Source organism: Zea mays, chromosome 8 (genome assembly GCF_902167145.1).
Source record: "Zea mays cultivar B73 chromosome 8, Zm-B73-REFERENCE-NAM-5.0, whole genome shotgun sequence".
NCBI classification, from domain to species: Eukaryota; Viridiplantae; Streptophyta; class Magnoliopsida; order Poales; family Poaceae; genus Zea; species Zea mays.
This window is the reverse complement of record NC_050103.1, coordinates 91785713-91802270: the sequence shown is the minus strand read 5'-3', so window position 1 is coordinate 91802270 and position 16558 is coordinate 91785713. Positions and strand designations below refer to the sequence as shown.

Genomic DNA, 16558 nt, shown 5'->3' with positions numbered 1-16558 from the left:
ATGTAGCTAAATGTACACTATTAGAGCAATTCCAGTAGTTATCTAACAGACTTCCTAAATCAACAATTTAAGTAGTTAACACAAAAACTCATCTCCAACAGTTCTCTAAATGAACTTTCTAAATTTAACAACTTCTCATCTAACCTTATTTCCTCTCTACATTTGGCAACCATTTAGCAAAGTCCCTAAACAAAAATGTTTACTGCATTATGTAGATAATGAAGGTAATTGATGACATTGTGACTTTATTTTTTATGTGGATAGATACAAAACAAAACTACAACCTATATTTAGAGAACTATTGGAGAACTCACATTTTTTTACTTCCAAAGTTATTTAGCAATTTCTTAAATCTGTGATTTAGAGAGCTAAAATTTACATAACTATTAGAGTTGCTCTTAGCAACCAAACAACAATAGAATGTTGTCTCTCTATATCTATTTGTTTTACGTTATTATCCTGCCAATCAATCACCAGTCAAACATCAATATCATTCCTATTTGTATTAAATTATGAGTTTCCGTTAGTATTTCCGTTTCTGTTCGTTTTCGCAATTCCGTTTATCCCGCTCCCATTTCCATTCCCGACTATTCCAGACCCGATCCCGTTTCCGATGATAAAATGCGTATACGGAAATGGGAGATGGGTTTTTCCGTCCGTTTTCGTCCATTTTCATCCCTAAGTATAGTCTACAGTGCGTTGCACGTATGTATGCACATTATGGTGGAGATGGCGTTCGTTGCTAGGAATTCAGTTTTATTGGTTTTGCGGTTTATTCGTTGTCAAAAAAGTTTGGTGTTTGAAAAATGGAAACCAAACTTTTTGTCCAGGAATAAAAAAACTGCACAATTTGGTGTTTGATTTTTTGGTTTGGTGTTTGGTATTACCATAGTCACCAGACAAGTAGCAAATTAAACTACAAACATAAAATTGTATAAAGAACATAACGATAATTTATCAATAAGTACCTAATAAAATTGAATAAACAATTTAATGTTGAATAGTTCTTAAAAAATTAAAATGATATGAGTATAGGGTTTAAGACTTTATATGAACTGCTTGTTGGACGTCAAGGGATAGGTTTGCTAAATTTTGGTATTCTGGTATATTTGATGTGCGAATATTGAAAACCGTACTAAATACCTAACACCAAAATACCAAATAGAGTTAAATGCCTAACACCAAATAGAGTTAAAAAGTTGTTTGGTTCGTGTGGTGTTTGGTTTGGTAATTTTTTGCCCACCCCGGCGTGAGGTTTCCCGTCCACGTTCTAGAAGATTCTCGTCTACATTGGCCAATCCGCGGCACACACCGTATATCACTGCGTCCTCACTCCTCTCCGGCTCTCCCCTTCTCGCCAAAGGGGAAGCCCTGCCCGTACTTCCGTTGCGGCGCTACGAGCTTCGACGGGCCTCGATCTCCACCTCTGAAGGTACGATCGGATTCTCCATGCCTCCTTACTAGATTGTTAGGTTAATGTTTAGATGTTTTTTTGCGGCGGGTTTGGACCCGTCGACTGGGACAGCGGGTTTGTAGTCGTCGGCTGGGGTTCGCATTGCATTCGGTGAAGAATTCATAACTATTCGCTTTGATGCGTAAAATTCTTGGTTTCGGCGTTCTTGTCTTAAGATTCACGCAAGAATCCGTTGCTTCTCTGACCTGCCTAACCAGTAGATCTCTGGCTTTTGCGATGCAGTGACTACTTGTGATCTAGATCTGAAGCTGTAGTGGTCAGCAGCTTAGTGTGAATCGAAGATGAGCGTGGTGGGGTTCGACCTCGGCAATGAGAGCTGTATCGTGGCGGTTGCGCGGCAGCGTGGCATCGACGTGGTTCTCAACGAGGAGTCCAAGCGCGAGACACCCGCCATCGTTTGCTTCGGGGACAAGCAGCGGTTCATCGGCACCGCCGGCGCCGCGTCCTCCACCATGAACCCCAAAAACTCCATCTCTCAGATTAAGCGCCTGCTCGGCCGCAAGTTCTCAGATCCCGAGCTGCAGCGCGATCTCGCCTCCTTCCCATTCCGAGTCACGGAGGGCCCCGATGGTTTTCCCCTGGTCCATGTACGGTACCTGGGCGAGGAGCGGACGTTCACCTCCACCCAGCTGCTTGCCATGGTGCTGTCCAATTTGAAGGGCATTGCTGAGGGTAACCTGAATGCCGCAGTTGTTGATTGTTGCATTGGTATCCCGGTCTACTTCACAGATCTGCAGCGCAGGGCTGTTCTTGATGCTGCTACTATTGCGGGTCTCCGGCCATTGCGATTGTTCCATGAGACGACAGCCACTGCTCTGGCATATGGTATTTATAAGACTGATCTCCCAGAGAATGACCAGTTGAATGTTGCATTTGTCGATATCGGTCATGCAAGCATGCAGGTTAGTGTTGTCGGTTACAGGAAGGGACAGCTCAAGATGTTGTCCCATACATACGACCGGTCTCTTGGTGGGAGGGACTTCGATGAGGCCCTGTTTAAGCACTTTGCAGCTAAATTTAAAGAGGAATATAAGATTGATGTGTACCAGAATGCGCGGGCATGTATTAGGTTGCGTGTGGCATGTGAGAAACTTAAGAAGGTGCTGAGTGCCAACCCAGAGGCCCCACTGAACATTGAGTGCTTGATGGATGAAAAGGATGTGCGGGGTTTTATCAAGAGGGAGGAGTTTGAACAGATCAGTGCCTCTGTGCTGGAACGCGTGAAAGGGCCACTGGAGAAGGCCTTGGCTGAAGCTGGGTTGACTACTGAAAATGTGCACTTTGTTGAGGTTGTCGGATCTGGTTCTCGTGTTCCGGCTATAATCAAGATAATTACTGATTTTTTTGGGAAGGAACCAAGACGTACCATGAATGCAAGCGAGTGTGTTGCGCGAGGATGCGCTCTTCAATGTGCTATTCTCAGCCCCACTTTCAAAGTGCGAGAATTCCAGGTATTAGCTCCTCAGCTTACCTATGTATATCTGTTTTAAGCTAATATGGATTGGATTATACCAGACTACTCTATATCTTAAACTGCTGTCTATGCTTGAAGTTTGAACGTGTGCCATCTGGATACTAAAAATTTGAAACATGTGTGCAACTGGAACTGCTAATTGACGCGAAATAGACCACAGCAGTCGTGTCAACAATCAAAAAGTCTCACCCTTTTTTTCTTTCATCAACGTTGTCTTCACCTTTCTAGATATTCTTATTGCACACCGGTTTTTTCCCCTGCGTTCTTTTCCTAGAACTAATGTTGATATATGCTATTGTTTAACCTGAAAATCCTGCTTATGATAACCATCATTATGGAGTCTGTTTTAGAGTTTGAAGATAGTATTTGTTTTTGTGTGTTGTCCCTTCTTTTGCATTACAAACGCTACACATTTCATTTCTATAAATTGGTGTTTAGTGGAGCAGCCATTATGGGTCTGTTTGGTTGCCTGGCTACCACCCTAGACAAGCTGCAATAATGCACCATAGTTTGTTTGGTTACCTAAACCCTAGCCAGGCCCTAGTAGTGCAGAAGGGGGTGCTAGCCTGGCTAAGTTAGTACATCAGATTTGAGCGTTTCCAGCTGGTTAGGCTATGCCAGTGCAGAATCTTCTGTGCACAGAAATTGAAATACCTTTTCAACTAGCTCTTTTGCTAAATCTCTTAATTAAATATCTTATCATCAAGCCAATATCATATTTATGCCCTTGACACCAAACTAGACCAGTCTTGCCATATAAATTTTGAAATATGAGTTTTTAAATACACAATAGACTAGACCAAAAACAAACAACCAAACAGACTCTAACCCAACCTATGTGGCCTCGCTATTAGAACCAAACAGACTCTAACCCAACTCAGGTGGTCTGACCATTAGAACCAAACAGACCCACCCTGCATTACACTAGCATGGCCACACATAACCTGGTCTAGAAATCTAGCCAAGTCAGGGCTACGAAAGCAGCCAAACAGACCCTATATGTACTTGTATTTGATTTATGTTGGCTAGAAACAACCACTTAACTAGTAAGTGCATATTTCCCAGGGTGTCTAATATTTGCTTGCACCTAAATTTGCAGTACTATTCAATGAATATGGTCTGGGTTTTCCTGGTTTGTTTTTAATACTAATAACAAAAAGGACTATTTGATCTCAATGATCTTGTCTGGTTAAAGTGTTATTAAGTGTTCTTAAATTACAAATTCATCTAGGCTTTGTTTGTCACAGCTGCTTGTTCAACTTATCTGAGAAGCTGGTAAAAAGCAGCTTCTGCTTATTGTCTGCTTTTAGTTCGTTTAGAGAAGCAGCTGAGCTGATAAGCTGTTGCAGAAGTGACCTGTTTGATATGGCTCCTGCTTAAATCTATGAAGAAGCTGTGGAATAAGATGTGCCAAAACAGCCTTTAAGCTTTTCATGGAAAAATGCTGAAGTAATTATTGCTGGATAAAGTAGGTGCTTAAGTCATTTCATTTTTTCCAGATGCAATAGTGGTAGCAGTGTTAAAAAATGCCCTCTGCGATATTTTAGGTGTATCTTTGTGACATTCTCACTATTTTTCCTTTAGTCTTCATTATAGTTTGTGTTGTTTTTCTTTAGTGGTGTATTTTGTGGAATCTTGTCCCATGTTCAACAATAGCAGTTTGATTCACATCCCTGAACCTAATTGTTTTATTAAATGTGTAAAATGAAATGTTACTATATGATATGTGCTTTCATGTATTGTATCCTGGCAATGAAGCTGGATTGGTATTTTGCAGGTCAATGATGGGTTTCCTTTCTCAATTGCATTGTCATGGAATGGAGACTCCCAGAATGCACCCCAACAAACCCTTGTATTCCAAAAGGGGAATGCAATTCCTAGCACTAAAGCTCTTACCATCTTTAAATCCAGCACATTTGAAGTTGATGTTTTGTATGTCGACCCAGATAACTCACAAATTCCACAAAAAATAAGCACTTACACAGTAAGCAACTCTTTTCACAATGGTTATGTTATTCAATAATAGTTCTGCTGGTGCTATATATTTTGAGTATTACAGCCGTTGCATGTATTAAGATCGCTGATTTGATATGATGTGCTAAACTTTGCAGATTGGCCCTTTCCAAACCTCCAACGGAGAGAAGGCCAAACTGAAAGTGAAAGTGCGTCTCAACATCCATGGGACCGTTACAGTTGATTCGGTGATAGTAAGTTACAATAATATGTGTTTGTGCAGCCTCCTTTGGGAAAGCTGCCAGTGTTTCTAACATTTTGTTGTATGCTACTTTTACACGTAGATGCTGGAGGAGGATGTGGAAGTTCCAGTCTCATCTGCAAATGAAGCTCCAAACGATACTATGAAGATGGACACAGATGATGTGCCAAGTGATCCTGCTGCTGGATCTGATGTGACTATGCAGGAGCAGCCTCCTGCAGCTGGAAATGGAGCACAAGATAATGAGGAAAAGTCTGTTTCGATGGAAACTGATGCAAAGGTATGGTATGTTTTTGACAGATTGTTGGATTATAGGATATGAGGACGATATTATGATGAATTAGTGGTTTTTATTTTATTGTCATGCGCGAGATGCCAGACACAGTGCTTTCTGTTTATTCAGAGCTTTTTCTTGTATCTTGAGATGTCGCCACAAAGAGTAATTTATGGGCTAGCTTTCTTGTTCTGCCCATGTGTGTTAGAATTATAATAATTGATTGATTGTCCACATAGTTTTATACTTGTATTTTATTCTGTATATGAATGCCTGGTTTTATGTTCCTAAACTAATAATTTGTTGGTTGGCTTTATTGTATTTAGGTTGAGCCGTCAAAAAAGAAAGTTAAGAAAACTACTGTTCCGGTCCATGAGTTGGTCTATGGGGCCTTGGCTGCAGCTGACCTGCAGAAGGCTGTAGAGAAAGAGTATGAGATGGCTCTTCAAGACAGAGTAATGGAAGAAACAAAGGAGAAGAAGAATGCTGTTGAAGCTTATGTGTATGACATGCGTAACAAGGTATATTGAGTTACATATACCAATCTTGTCTTATGAAGTTGTGAGCCTGATTTTGTTTTCTTCTATTTAGCTATATGACAAGTACAGTGATTTTGTCACACCTGAGGACAAGGAAGGTTTGATCGGTAAACTTCAGGAGGTTGAAGACTGGCTCTATGAAGATGGCGAGGATGAGACCAAGGGAGTTTATATTGCTAAACTAGAAGAACTTAAAAAGGTATGCCTTCAGCATAATTGCACACTATTCTACTTTTGATCGCTGGTAAAATGTTTTTTTCCGGTATTTAAGGTTTAGGACAGATGATGGACTTCTTTCTCCTTTCTGGTTGCAGGTTGGTGATCCTATTGAGGTGCGCTTCAAAGAATGGGAGATTAGAGGTTCTGCTGTTAGCCAACTGCTATACTGCATAAAAAGCTTCAGAGAAGCTGCACTGTCTAAGGACCAGAAGTTTGAACACATAGACATGTCAGAAAAGCAAAAGGTATCTCTCTAACTAGTTAACTATAAAGAAATAGAAGAGATAGTGTAGTTGATCTTTCTTATCTTCACTGCAATGTGATTCACAATTTTTGAGAAATACTTTGTCATTGGCTTTCATTTCTTATATGGCTGTTCTCAGCATGCAAGTCTGGCTGTTCTGTTGTCCGTTACTAATTCATTCTGTTTCACAGGTCATTAGCGAGTGTTCGGAAGCAGAGACTTGGCTAATGGAGAAAAGGCAGCAGCAGGATGCTCTGCCAAAGCATGCTAATCCGGTCCTCCTTGCTGCTGACCTTAAGAAGAAAGCTGAAACACTTGACAGGTTAGTATATGGTCTATATAATGCCCTTCTTCCTTTCTAAGATTGCCTTATTACTGAGAGGCCTTATCCCTAAACCTTGATCTGCAGGTTCTGCAAGCCGATCATGACGAAACCGAAGCCAGTTCCTAAGCCACAGACTCCGCCTCCGGCAGAAACCCAAGCTCCTGAGCCTCAGACACCGGAGCAGCAGCGATCAAATGGCGAAAGCACAACCAGCGAGGGAGCTGCAGAGGAGCCTCCAGCCGAGCAGATGGAGACAGACAAACCTGAGGGAGCCACAGATCCCTCGGCTTAGCTTTGCAGGTGATGGAACATTTGTGTGATTGACCTTATACTTGGTTGGGGGTGAACTAAGCAAGATGGTTGTTCGCCACATTTGAGAATGTGTGTTGGGACGTTTTTTCGTTATTTCTGTTTCTTGACGGAGGTGGTTGGATGGTTGAAGGATGAGAGCAGTAGGGTACACTTCGTAAATGGCGATTCCGAATTTTTCGTGTTTGTTTAATACTTTGATTGTAAAAGGTCTACTTGTTTTTTTTTGTTGCTGGAGAAGCATCAGGATCCGCACATTTCGTTCGAATTAACATAAGTTAAGATTAATTATTTATCCAAGTTTCTGCACCAACTGTTCTAACTAAGGTCCTGCACAAACGGTGGTACATGGCACAACCTATAATGGAGTTTTTAGAAGCTCTTAAAAATAGATGGAGCTAAAGTTTGTCGTAGGTGGAGCAAAGGCAGAGGATATGAGACCAGGCTAAGTGTGTGTGGACACATTCATCGAGACTTCATTTTTATTTGGTTTTCTTGTTATATCTTTCAAAACTAAATTATCTAATCACCGATGTAATTATATATTAATGTTTTTCTATCTTTATGAACAAAACTAGACCATATTTGCTATATAATTTTTAATATAAATATTGTCATCTTATTTCTGTACTGATACAGGTAAAAGCAACCAAACAAAAACCCATCGCATGAGTTTAGCCTAGCCTTGCTCAGCAGGGTTTACTCATACCAGCCAGTGTATACTCATACATCCAACCAATCATGCTACTAATAATGGTTTAACAATTGTACCTATGTCAGATGCGTTATTTTGCTCTTTCTTATGTATTTTATATATATGCGTACACAATATGTAAGCAAGAAAATAAGGCACCACTCATTCTTATGTATTTTATAATATCTGTGTAAAGCAAGAAAACAAAGCACCGTGTTATAGTGGCAGATTGGTAGCCTCGCTGTGGGAAAAGGCGAGAACGCTACGAACTACGGGAAAAGGCGAGAACGCTACAAACTATACTATTGCCAATTGCCATAGTGATGACGGAAGTTATAAAGGCAATAGCCACACCTATGTCACGTTAGCAAACCTCTACAACCCATGCTAGGGCTAGAAACGAGTCGAAAGCTCGGTGCGGCTTACTTAACGAGCTCGGCTCGGCTCGCTTACTCAACGAGCTCTTAAATAAGACTTTGACTTGGCTTGATATAGGCTCGCTAGCTGCACCTCCAGTGGCGGGCCCAGGATTTAGATGGTGGATATTCGAAATTTTTTATAAGCTAGTTTTTTGGAAGATTAAAACATGTCTATTGACATATATAGTTAATTATATGTATAACCTAAAATTAAGCACACACGCTATGGTTATAACTGATTCAATAACTAGTCTAATAAACTCAAATTTCATACAACTAGTTCAAAAAATTTAAATCTAAATGCATCTGTTGGTTGTTGCTCAGTTGCTGGCTGGCTGCTTGTCCTCTTTAGCATTTTCCAATCGCTAATGCCCCATCTGCAGCCCAGTACTGCAAGCAGCAAAGTAGGGGAGGCCAGGTCGGGTGACCACTGCTGGTAGGCTTGGACATTGGCACGATGCGACCTTGCCCCTGGTTGTCTGTCCTGGCACGTGGTGACGCCCTGACTATGGTGGATTGAAGGCTCGAACGACGAACGACATACGACGCAACAACGAGGCCAGATGCAACACAATGACAATTAGTCGGTCAAGTCTAGGCACCTAGCTGCGCCGCGGAGCCACGATGTCTCAACAGAGGTGCTGGTGTCTCCATGGCACGTGAGGCTGCAAGATGTGACCACGACTTGGTGGCTGGCGTATCTGGTGGCTCTGACATGTTGCGACTACAATAAAATTTGGGGATTTTTTTTGTCGTGAGATACTGAGGTGTGCTTTGTCGCTCTGTTAGGCTTCATGGTCCACGACAAACGATTGAATTAGTTAGGTACGAGAGGTAGAAATGAGATATTTTCGTCCAAATTAACAGAATACCTTTATTTATTTGATTTATTTTTTATTTTCCATACATATACACTATATACATGTATATATATTGAAATTCTTTTTCCAAAAATAATGGGTATTCATTTGAATACCCTTGAATTGAATTGGGCCCGCCCAGCACCTCGATAAATAATATTGTATTCTATAATGAATTAATAGTTTATAAATTTAATATATAGATCATAATGTAACATTACAAGTCATCTAAATTATAAATTATCATATATCCATCGTTAAAGGTTAAGAAACGGGCCGGGTATCTATATAGTTATCCAATATCCATCATTATTATGTAGGTTGATAAATCTGGTGCAGCTCATGAGCCAGAACGAGCCAGGTCAGCTCGGCTCGTTACATGAATGAGCTAGAAAATCTAGCTCCACTCGGCTCGTTACACGAACGAGCTCAAAAACCTGGCTTGACTCGACTCGCTCGAGGCTCGTGAGCTACTCCGAGCTCGAGTCAACTCACGTGCTTCGAGTTTTTTTCTAACCCTAACCCATGCACACAAGTGTTATTGCCATGGAAAGCACACTTCCACGTGGAAGAACCACCACAAACACACATCATGTCATTGCCATGCCTGCCTATCTATCTATGTAACCATGCTAAGGTTGCTACGTGACACCAAGCCACATCTCCACCTTTCATCCACGCTCACTAGGGCCGGGCATTCATTTTTTTTAAATTTTGGTTCAGTTTTTCGGTTTTCAGACATTAGAAACCGATCTATTTTCTAGAAAATGAAAAATCGAGAGGTTCAATTTCGGATTTTTACCTTGGGTTTTCGGTAAAACCGAATACCAAACTTATACTCAAGACAACACATACAACAAGTTTACATGATAGATTACACATAATTTTAAAAAGTAAAAATTATATAGGTATAAATATTTATAGATACATCATACATCACATACAAATAAGTGAATAACAATTTAATTGCATCACACATTTAGTTCGCATAATCGAACAGTCAAATTTTCGAATTAATAAAGTTTGGTATTCAATTTTTTTGATATTTTGGTTTGGTATACGATGAAAACCGATTACGATACCGAAAACCAAACTACCAAAAAACCAAAATTTCGGCCCTGTTTTTGATTTATGGTAAAAATGTGCCCACCCCTAACGCTCACCCTCGAGACGTTGGCCCCCTCCTACCCGGAGCTCCTCGCGACCGCGTTGTGCTTTGTCATCCTCTCGTGGTGGGCATGCTCCCATGTCATGTCCATCCCAGAAAGGATGCCCATATTGACATCAGTAATGTAGAGTGCCTAGAATGGGGAACATCCGACTACTAAATGATGGGCTAAATAGTACCATAGCTCATCCAAGGATAACCAATAGGACCAATGTGGCAGAACCTCCTAAGTTATTGGGCCCACATGCACCTGCCCTTGTCTCAAAGACCTCAGGCGGCTATGCATGTGCACCAGAACCTAACAGGATCTGTCCGAGTGCCCCAAGGACCTCAGATAAACTACTTACAACCAGAACCGTGGGATTAAGTAAACACTAATCACACACCAACATTTTTGCAGCAGAAATCTTATTACTAAATTCTACAAGTTACATCAAGTTTACATTATATTTATCAGAGTGATTACAAAACTGATTCAAAGAAACAAACTTTGAAATATCATAAATTATTTATAAGTTTGGAATATATATGCTAGCTCAATTGACTATCCTCAATAAGAAGTATAGAAGAGTTACTTAGACTTATAAGAAGGCCGTGCCCACCGGCGCTTAACACCAATCACAATCAAGTGACTCGTAACCTGTAGCAACAATGGGTAAAACCCTAAGTACGCAAGTACTCAGCAAAACTTACCCGACTAAAGAAAAGACTCTCAAGGATATGCTAGTTAAATAGGAATCAAGGAAAAGGCTTTAGCAAGAATCAACTTAGATACTTTTGCAGAAATAGCTTACTAAAGTGAGTCCTTACTTTCAACATTTTAATGCTAGATTAAGTATTAATAGACCTTGTTTGCATCTAGTCTAATTTCACCATCACATTAATCAATCCAACATGATTTTTGCTCATTAAGATTCCATCCATGACTTAGATTGCAGGGCAGTGACCAAGTCTTCATGTCCGAGAAGTAACGACGATCCGAATCGATTAATACCCAGCTGGGGATCTCCGATCACACGACATATGTAGCACTTAACCCTTGCATATGTCAACTCGCCACCGGGGTTCTTAAGACTAGATCAGGTTCACGCTAACCGAGAGCATAGATACACCACCGTCCAGCCTCTTGCCACGGAGGGTACACGCTACTCTCGCCATCTCTCCACTCCCATTGCATGTTGTTTTATTCTGGTATTAGTCTGCCCGAGGCAAAGCTTACCCATGATGAGGCATGTGACCAGTTAAAAGGTCCTCGATCATCAAGCCTACATTCAGTATAATCCTTAATCAACCTAGGTAGAACATCACCTGTTCCTAACCCAAGTCTCGATTTAAGTACTTCCATCCTTAGGATTGTTTGTGTTCCTTAAGATGAAAAGAACATTATAGGGAACTTTGCAGTAAGATCCCACCACTGCTCCCAATGAAAATATTCTTGCAGGCAGAAGCCATCCTTCCTCAGGATAACCCCTGAACTAGGCATTAACGCAAATGACAACCTCTATCCGCAAGATTTACCTCTAGGCAAGGCTAAGCATTTTTGTAAATCATATTTTGATACTTCATCAGAAGTATCCATAAAGGTATGGATATCAAGGTAGGCAATGCATCAAAGGGTTTCCAAGCAACTCCTATAAACCTAATGCACATTTCGCTAGACTTAAAGTGTGTAAAAATTATTTAAAAACACAAGAAAGTTTGCATGCACCGGAGCTTGCCTAGGTAACACTAGGTTAGTGTTGTTAGACGACGTCCGCTTGACGACCATCTTTTGTCTTCGCATTTGTTCCGATTATCCATCTTTCGGTTGGTCCATCAGCTTCCTATGCAGAGTAGTCCACCCGTTACGTCATCTTGGGGTCGACTTGGCTCTGGTTCTTCGCATCACGTGGTTAATTCACGTACCTGAATGAAATGCATTATGCACATGAATGTATATAGACAGGAATAGCATAGATCTAAATAGTGCTACACCGACAAGAATTAAACACTTAGTGATGAAGCGTCGTACTATTTCATACGAAAACACTAGTTATCGATGTACGACTAAGCGCAATAATTACAGTTCTCTTGTTTAATCATATTTAATCCTATTATCAAGCAAGAGTAAATTAAAAATATACCCTATCATCCTTAGTTACAATATATCGATGTTACTTGATCCTAAATATTCGAAGTAGCAATCAACATCCATTCAAATCGCAAAATCGACCAGCACACATTCCTGGTTTAGAGAGTATACTAATTGACTTACAATTTTAGCTTTACGATTCTGGGACACCTAATGTTTATAAAATTATGGAAGAACCTTTATTAACCTTCTAAACTATTTTCTAGATTAATTTATATAACACATTAGTTGGTTATGACATTTACCGATCATAAACATAGACTGATTATACTAACTACTAGAGCATGACATCGACTCCATCGTGCAAACACACCGAATATAATTAACATCGACAGACCTACCAATAATTGCTTAAAACACTAAATTTACCTACGAGTCACCAAAATACTACACTCTGTAAAATAGAACTAGTTCGAATATACTCGGCAACTAAACTCCTCGAAGCACACCTCGCATCACTGGTATTTCTAACGTAAACTTCATACGCAAACTAAGCGTCTTATTTCACGATCATAAAATCAATAGTAAAAATAGCGAATCGGCTCACCTCATCTCAATTCGATTTGGTAGTTGCCTGAACGACGACGGTCTTCAGCTGAAGTCCTCGATCAAACATCTGGCGAGCGTGACCGACGAGCAAAGGCTGATGGCGAACGCAGGAGCAGGGGCAGGTCCGACGTTTGTTGGGAAAGGAGCTTGACACCCGGTCTCGTGACGAGTTGCTGGGTGAAAGACGACGACCAAGGCTGAGGCGAAGCTCGACGACGAGGTCGAACAGGGAAAGGCGAACGTGAGTGCACGCCGGGGCTTGCCAAAAACACGAAGATGACGACATGGTGTGCACACGACGCGAAGAGAAACGAATACAACTCCACAACAACTTTATGAACACGATGAGGACGCAGAGCGCGAATGACTATTCTTCAATGGCGAGAATACTGGAATTGGAGGCTGGTGGTCCGGACAGAGGAGCGCACGACCCGGAAAGTTTCGACGGCACGGACAGCGAGGGAGCTCGACATGGACAGCGGCCCGCGTCCACGACGAGCAGGCGGGGGAGAGCGCGCACAACAATGAGCAGACACTAGGGTGCGCAGAGATGGCCGTGGGGAATTAGAGCTGAGCAGGACGCGACTACGACATGGAGATAAGTGCAGCCAGAGTTGAGGGAGGAGGCGGGACGTCGGCGCTAAGGACGGCGACCAAGCATAGGGAGGTGGAGGAGCTGAGAACCGGCATCGAGGGGATGGGGGCTATGGGAAGATCCTAGGGCGCGGCTTGAGGTGGAGGCCGAGCCGAGGGAGCGAGGTGCGTAGGGAGATACTCCATGGCGAGGGGCTTCAGTCGACAGAGGGAGCTGGGCGCGAGCGCTAAGATGGGGATGTGCTGGAGCAGCAAGCTGCAGAGGCCACGCTCGGCAGAGAAAGCTGCGGCGCGATGGAGGTAGAATATGTGCGCAGGGATGCAAACTTCGCGCGCACCGGGGAAACAACAGGCGCGGTGGCCAGAGAGCTCGGCATGGGCAGCAGGACGCGCAGCCATGGCGAGCAGAGGCTGAGCGCTGTTAGAAATATAGGCATTTTCCGTATTATTTTAATTCCATAAATTAACATTATGATGATGACATATAATAAATAATTAACCATAGAAATCGTGATCTTAAATGATCCATACCAATATGAATCAAGAGAATATAGAGCATGTGAATTATATAAATCATATAAATACGATAAACATGTAAACTGACTGAACAATTGAGAATAAACAGATAGAAACATAAACAGCATGACTATAAAATTAAAACAGACAGATCTATCATATTATAATAAGACAGAACAGATAAGATAAAGTCATTCGTACATATGAAACAACATAGATGAATATACGAAACATATATAATCTCCAGAACACAAAACAGTAAGTAAATAAACTGATCATACCCTCCCATGCGCTCTGATGATCCAGATCCTTGGCCAGCTTCCTTTGTCATATTGGAGATGTTTTGGGCAGTCGCGTAGACGCTCCCCAAAAACCTAATTGCCGATCCCCCGTGCAAGGTGTCAAACGGCACCGGCTTCGGAGGCACCTGCCCTCTCGCTTCTCTGTGCGCGCAGAGTCACGAGATGGAAATACCCTCACTCGGCGGCTGGACTGTGAGTCTGAAAGTGTTTTCTCTCGTGTACCGAGTGACAGGGGTGCTCCTCTATTTAACCTCTCGCAGAGGGAAGCTGAAGGAGAAAGGTCACCGAGTCACACCAAGAGTCGGTCAGCTCTTGCCGAGTTATACCATGAGTCGGCCAGCACTCGCCGAGTCATGCCATGAGTCGGTCAGCTGAAGGAGAAGGGTCACTCGGCTGGCTGACGAAGAGACAGGCAACTGAAAGGTTAACACGGTTAGTGAGTGCTAAAAATTAACACAACCACACCACGCCCGCTCGCCTGCCTGCCTGCCTGCCTCGCCTCGCCACGCCACACCACGCCCGGCCCGACCGGCGGGGGCAGCGGCGCGCGCGCGCGTGTGGCACGCCCTTGTCCATTTCTTGACTTCTCAAGTTAAGTGGAATAAATCCCACCATATAAGTCAAGCCAACAGACCCTTGGACTTCCAATGTGGTACTATTGGTATTCTCCACCATTACACACCTTAGAGTTTATTCAATAAATGGGCCAAGCCCATAAAAGATCCAACAATCCCCACCAAACTCTAGGGTTTGTAATGATGAAGTATCAGAATCACAATCCTTTGTTATACCAGTGTTTCGATGGAGACTGTTAAGTTGAACATCCATCTAGAATAAGAGTTTCACTCATTCACAACTGAACAATGGACTATGCCTTGAATTGACAGTTTTGTGCGAAATAAGATTCACTCAAATCCTTTGCTGATACTAGGCTGCAGAAGGGTATTCCTGCTGTTTAGAAGCATATAAGTCACACTTCAGTGCCTTTCATGAGTATTTAGGGATTACCCAAGTCCCATAGACTGTGACCAGCAGTCTGACTCATATAGGTGTATTCCTCAAAAGATGTTCTGTAGGACAACATCTCACCTTTATAAGACTCTTGGAATACATTAAGGTAAAAACCATCCTGCCTTACAGATAGGAAAGATGTGCATCAGAAATGAGTTAAGGAAGGGATCTTTCCTCACAATCTACTCCTAGTTTGTTTCTCCACTCTACTTCACGGGATCTCCGATCACATAGAGCAGGTTACCACTAGAGTAGATCTCACATGGGTCTCATACCCATTTCCCTCGATGCACTTTCTATCACATTGCGTGACAGACCCTTAGTGAATTGATCTGCCAGATTATTCGATGTGTGGACATAATCCACAGTTATAACTGCGGAGTTTTTCAACTTTCTGACAAATTTCAATCTCCTCTTAACATGCCTTGTAGACTTCATGTTATTCCTAGAACTGTTAACCTTTGTAATCACCGTTTGGTTGTCACAGTTCATGGAAATGGCCGGTATCGGTTTTTCAACTACCGGTAAGTCCAATAGGAAATCACGAAGCCACTCGGCCTTAGCCCCAGCAGTGTATAATGCTGCGAGTTCTGCTTCCATTGTAGACTTCGTTAAGATAGTCTGCTTGCAAGACTTCCAGGAAACAGCGCCACCTCCAAACAGAAACACATATCCGCTTGTGGCATAAAGCTCATCAGCATCAGAAATACAGTTGGCATCACAATAGCCTTCTAGCACTTTTGGGTTTCCGGTATAATGAATTTCGTATGTCATAGTACCTTTCAAATACCGCAACACTCTCTCAAGAGCACGCCAGTGATCATCTCCTGGTTTCGACACAAACCGACTTAGCTTACTCACAGCATAAGAGATGTCTGGCCTTGTTGCACTTGCAAGGTACATGAGCGAGCCAATGATCTGGGAGTATGTCAATTGACCCCTTGCTATTCTCCGATTCTTTCTTAATAGCACACTGGGGTCATAAGGTGTTGGAGCAGGATCACAGTCACTAAAACCAAAGCGACTCAATACCTTTTCCACATAATGAGATTGTAACAAAGTTACCCCACCATCAGCTTCTCTAACAAGCTTGATGTTTAGAATGACATCAGCTCCTCCCAAATCTTTCATTTCGAAATTGCTCGATAGAAGATTTTTAACTTCCTCAATCACATTGAGATTTGATCCAAAGGTCAAGATGTCATCAACATAAAGGCACAGCATAACAGACTCACCCCCAC

At 42.1% G+C, this 16558-nt stretch overlaps 1 protein-coding gene across 1 annotated transcript; it reads left to right on the top strand.

Annotated features, from left to right (window-relative positions):
* Nucleotides 1-1345: 1345 nt before the first annotated feature.
* On the top strand, nucleotides 1346-7134 carry LOC100281415 (heat shock 70 kDa protein 4). The gene is given in 10 exon segments (NM_001154333.2): nucleotides 1346-1432; nucleotides 1697-2925; nucleotides 4726-4932; nucleotides 5060-5155; nucleotides 5246-5443; nucleotides 5764-5958; nucleotides 6029-6175; nucleotides 6291-6440; nucleotides 6631-6761; nucleotides 6849-7134. Coding segments are annotated over 9 exon segments (2502 nt in total). The 5' UTR covers nucleotides 1346-1432; nucleotides 1697-1755; the 3' UTR covers nucleotides 7057-7134.
* The last annotated feature ends 9424 nt before the right edge of the window (nucleotides 7135-16558 follow it).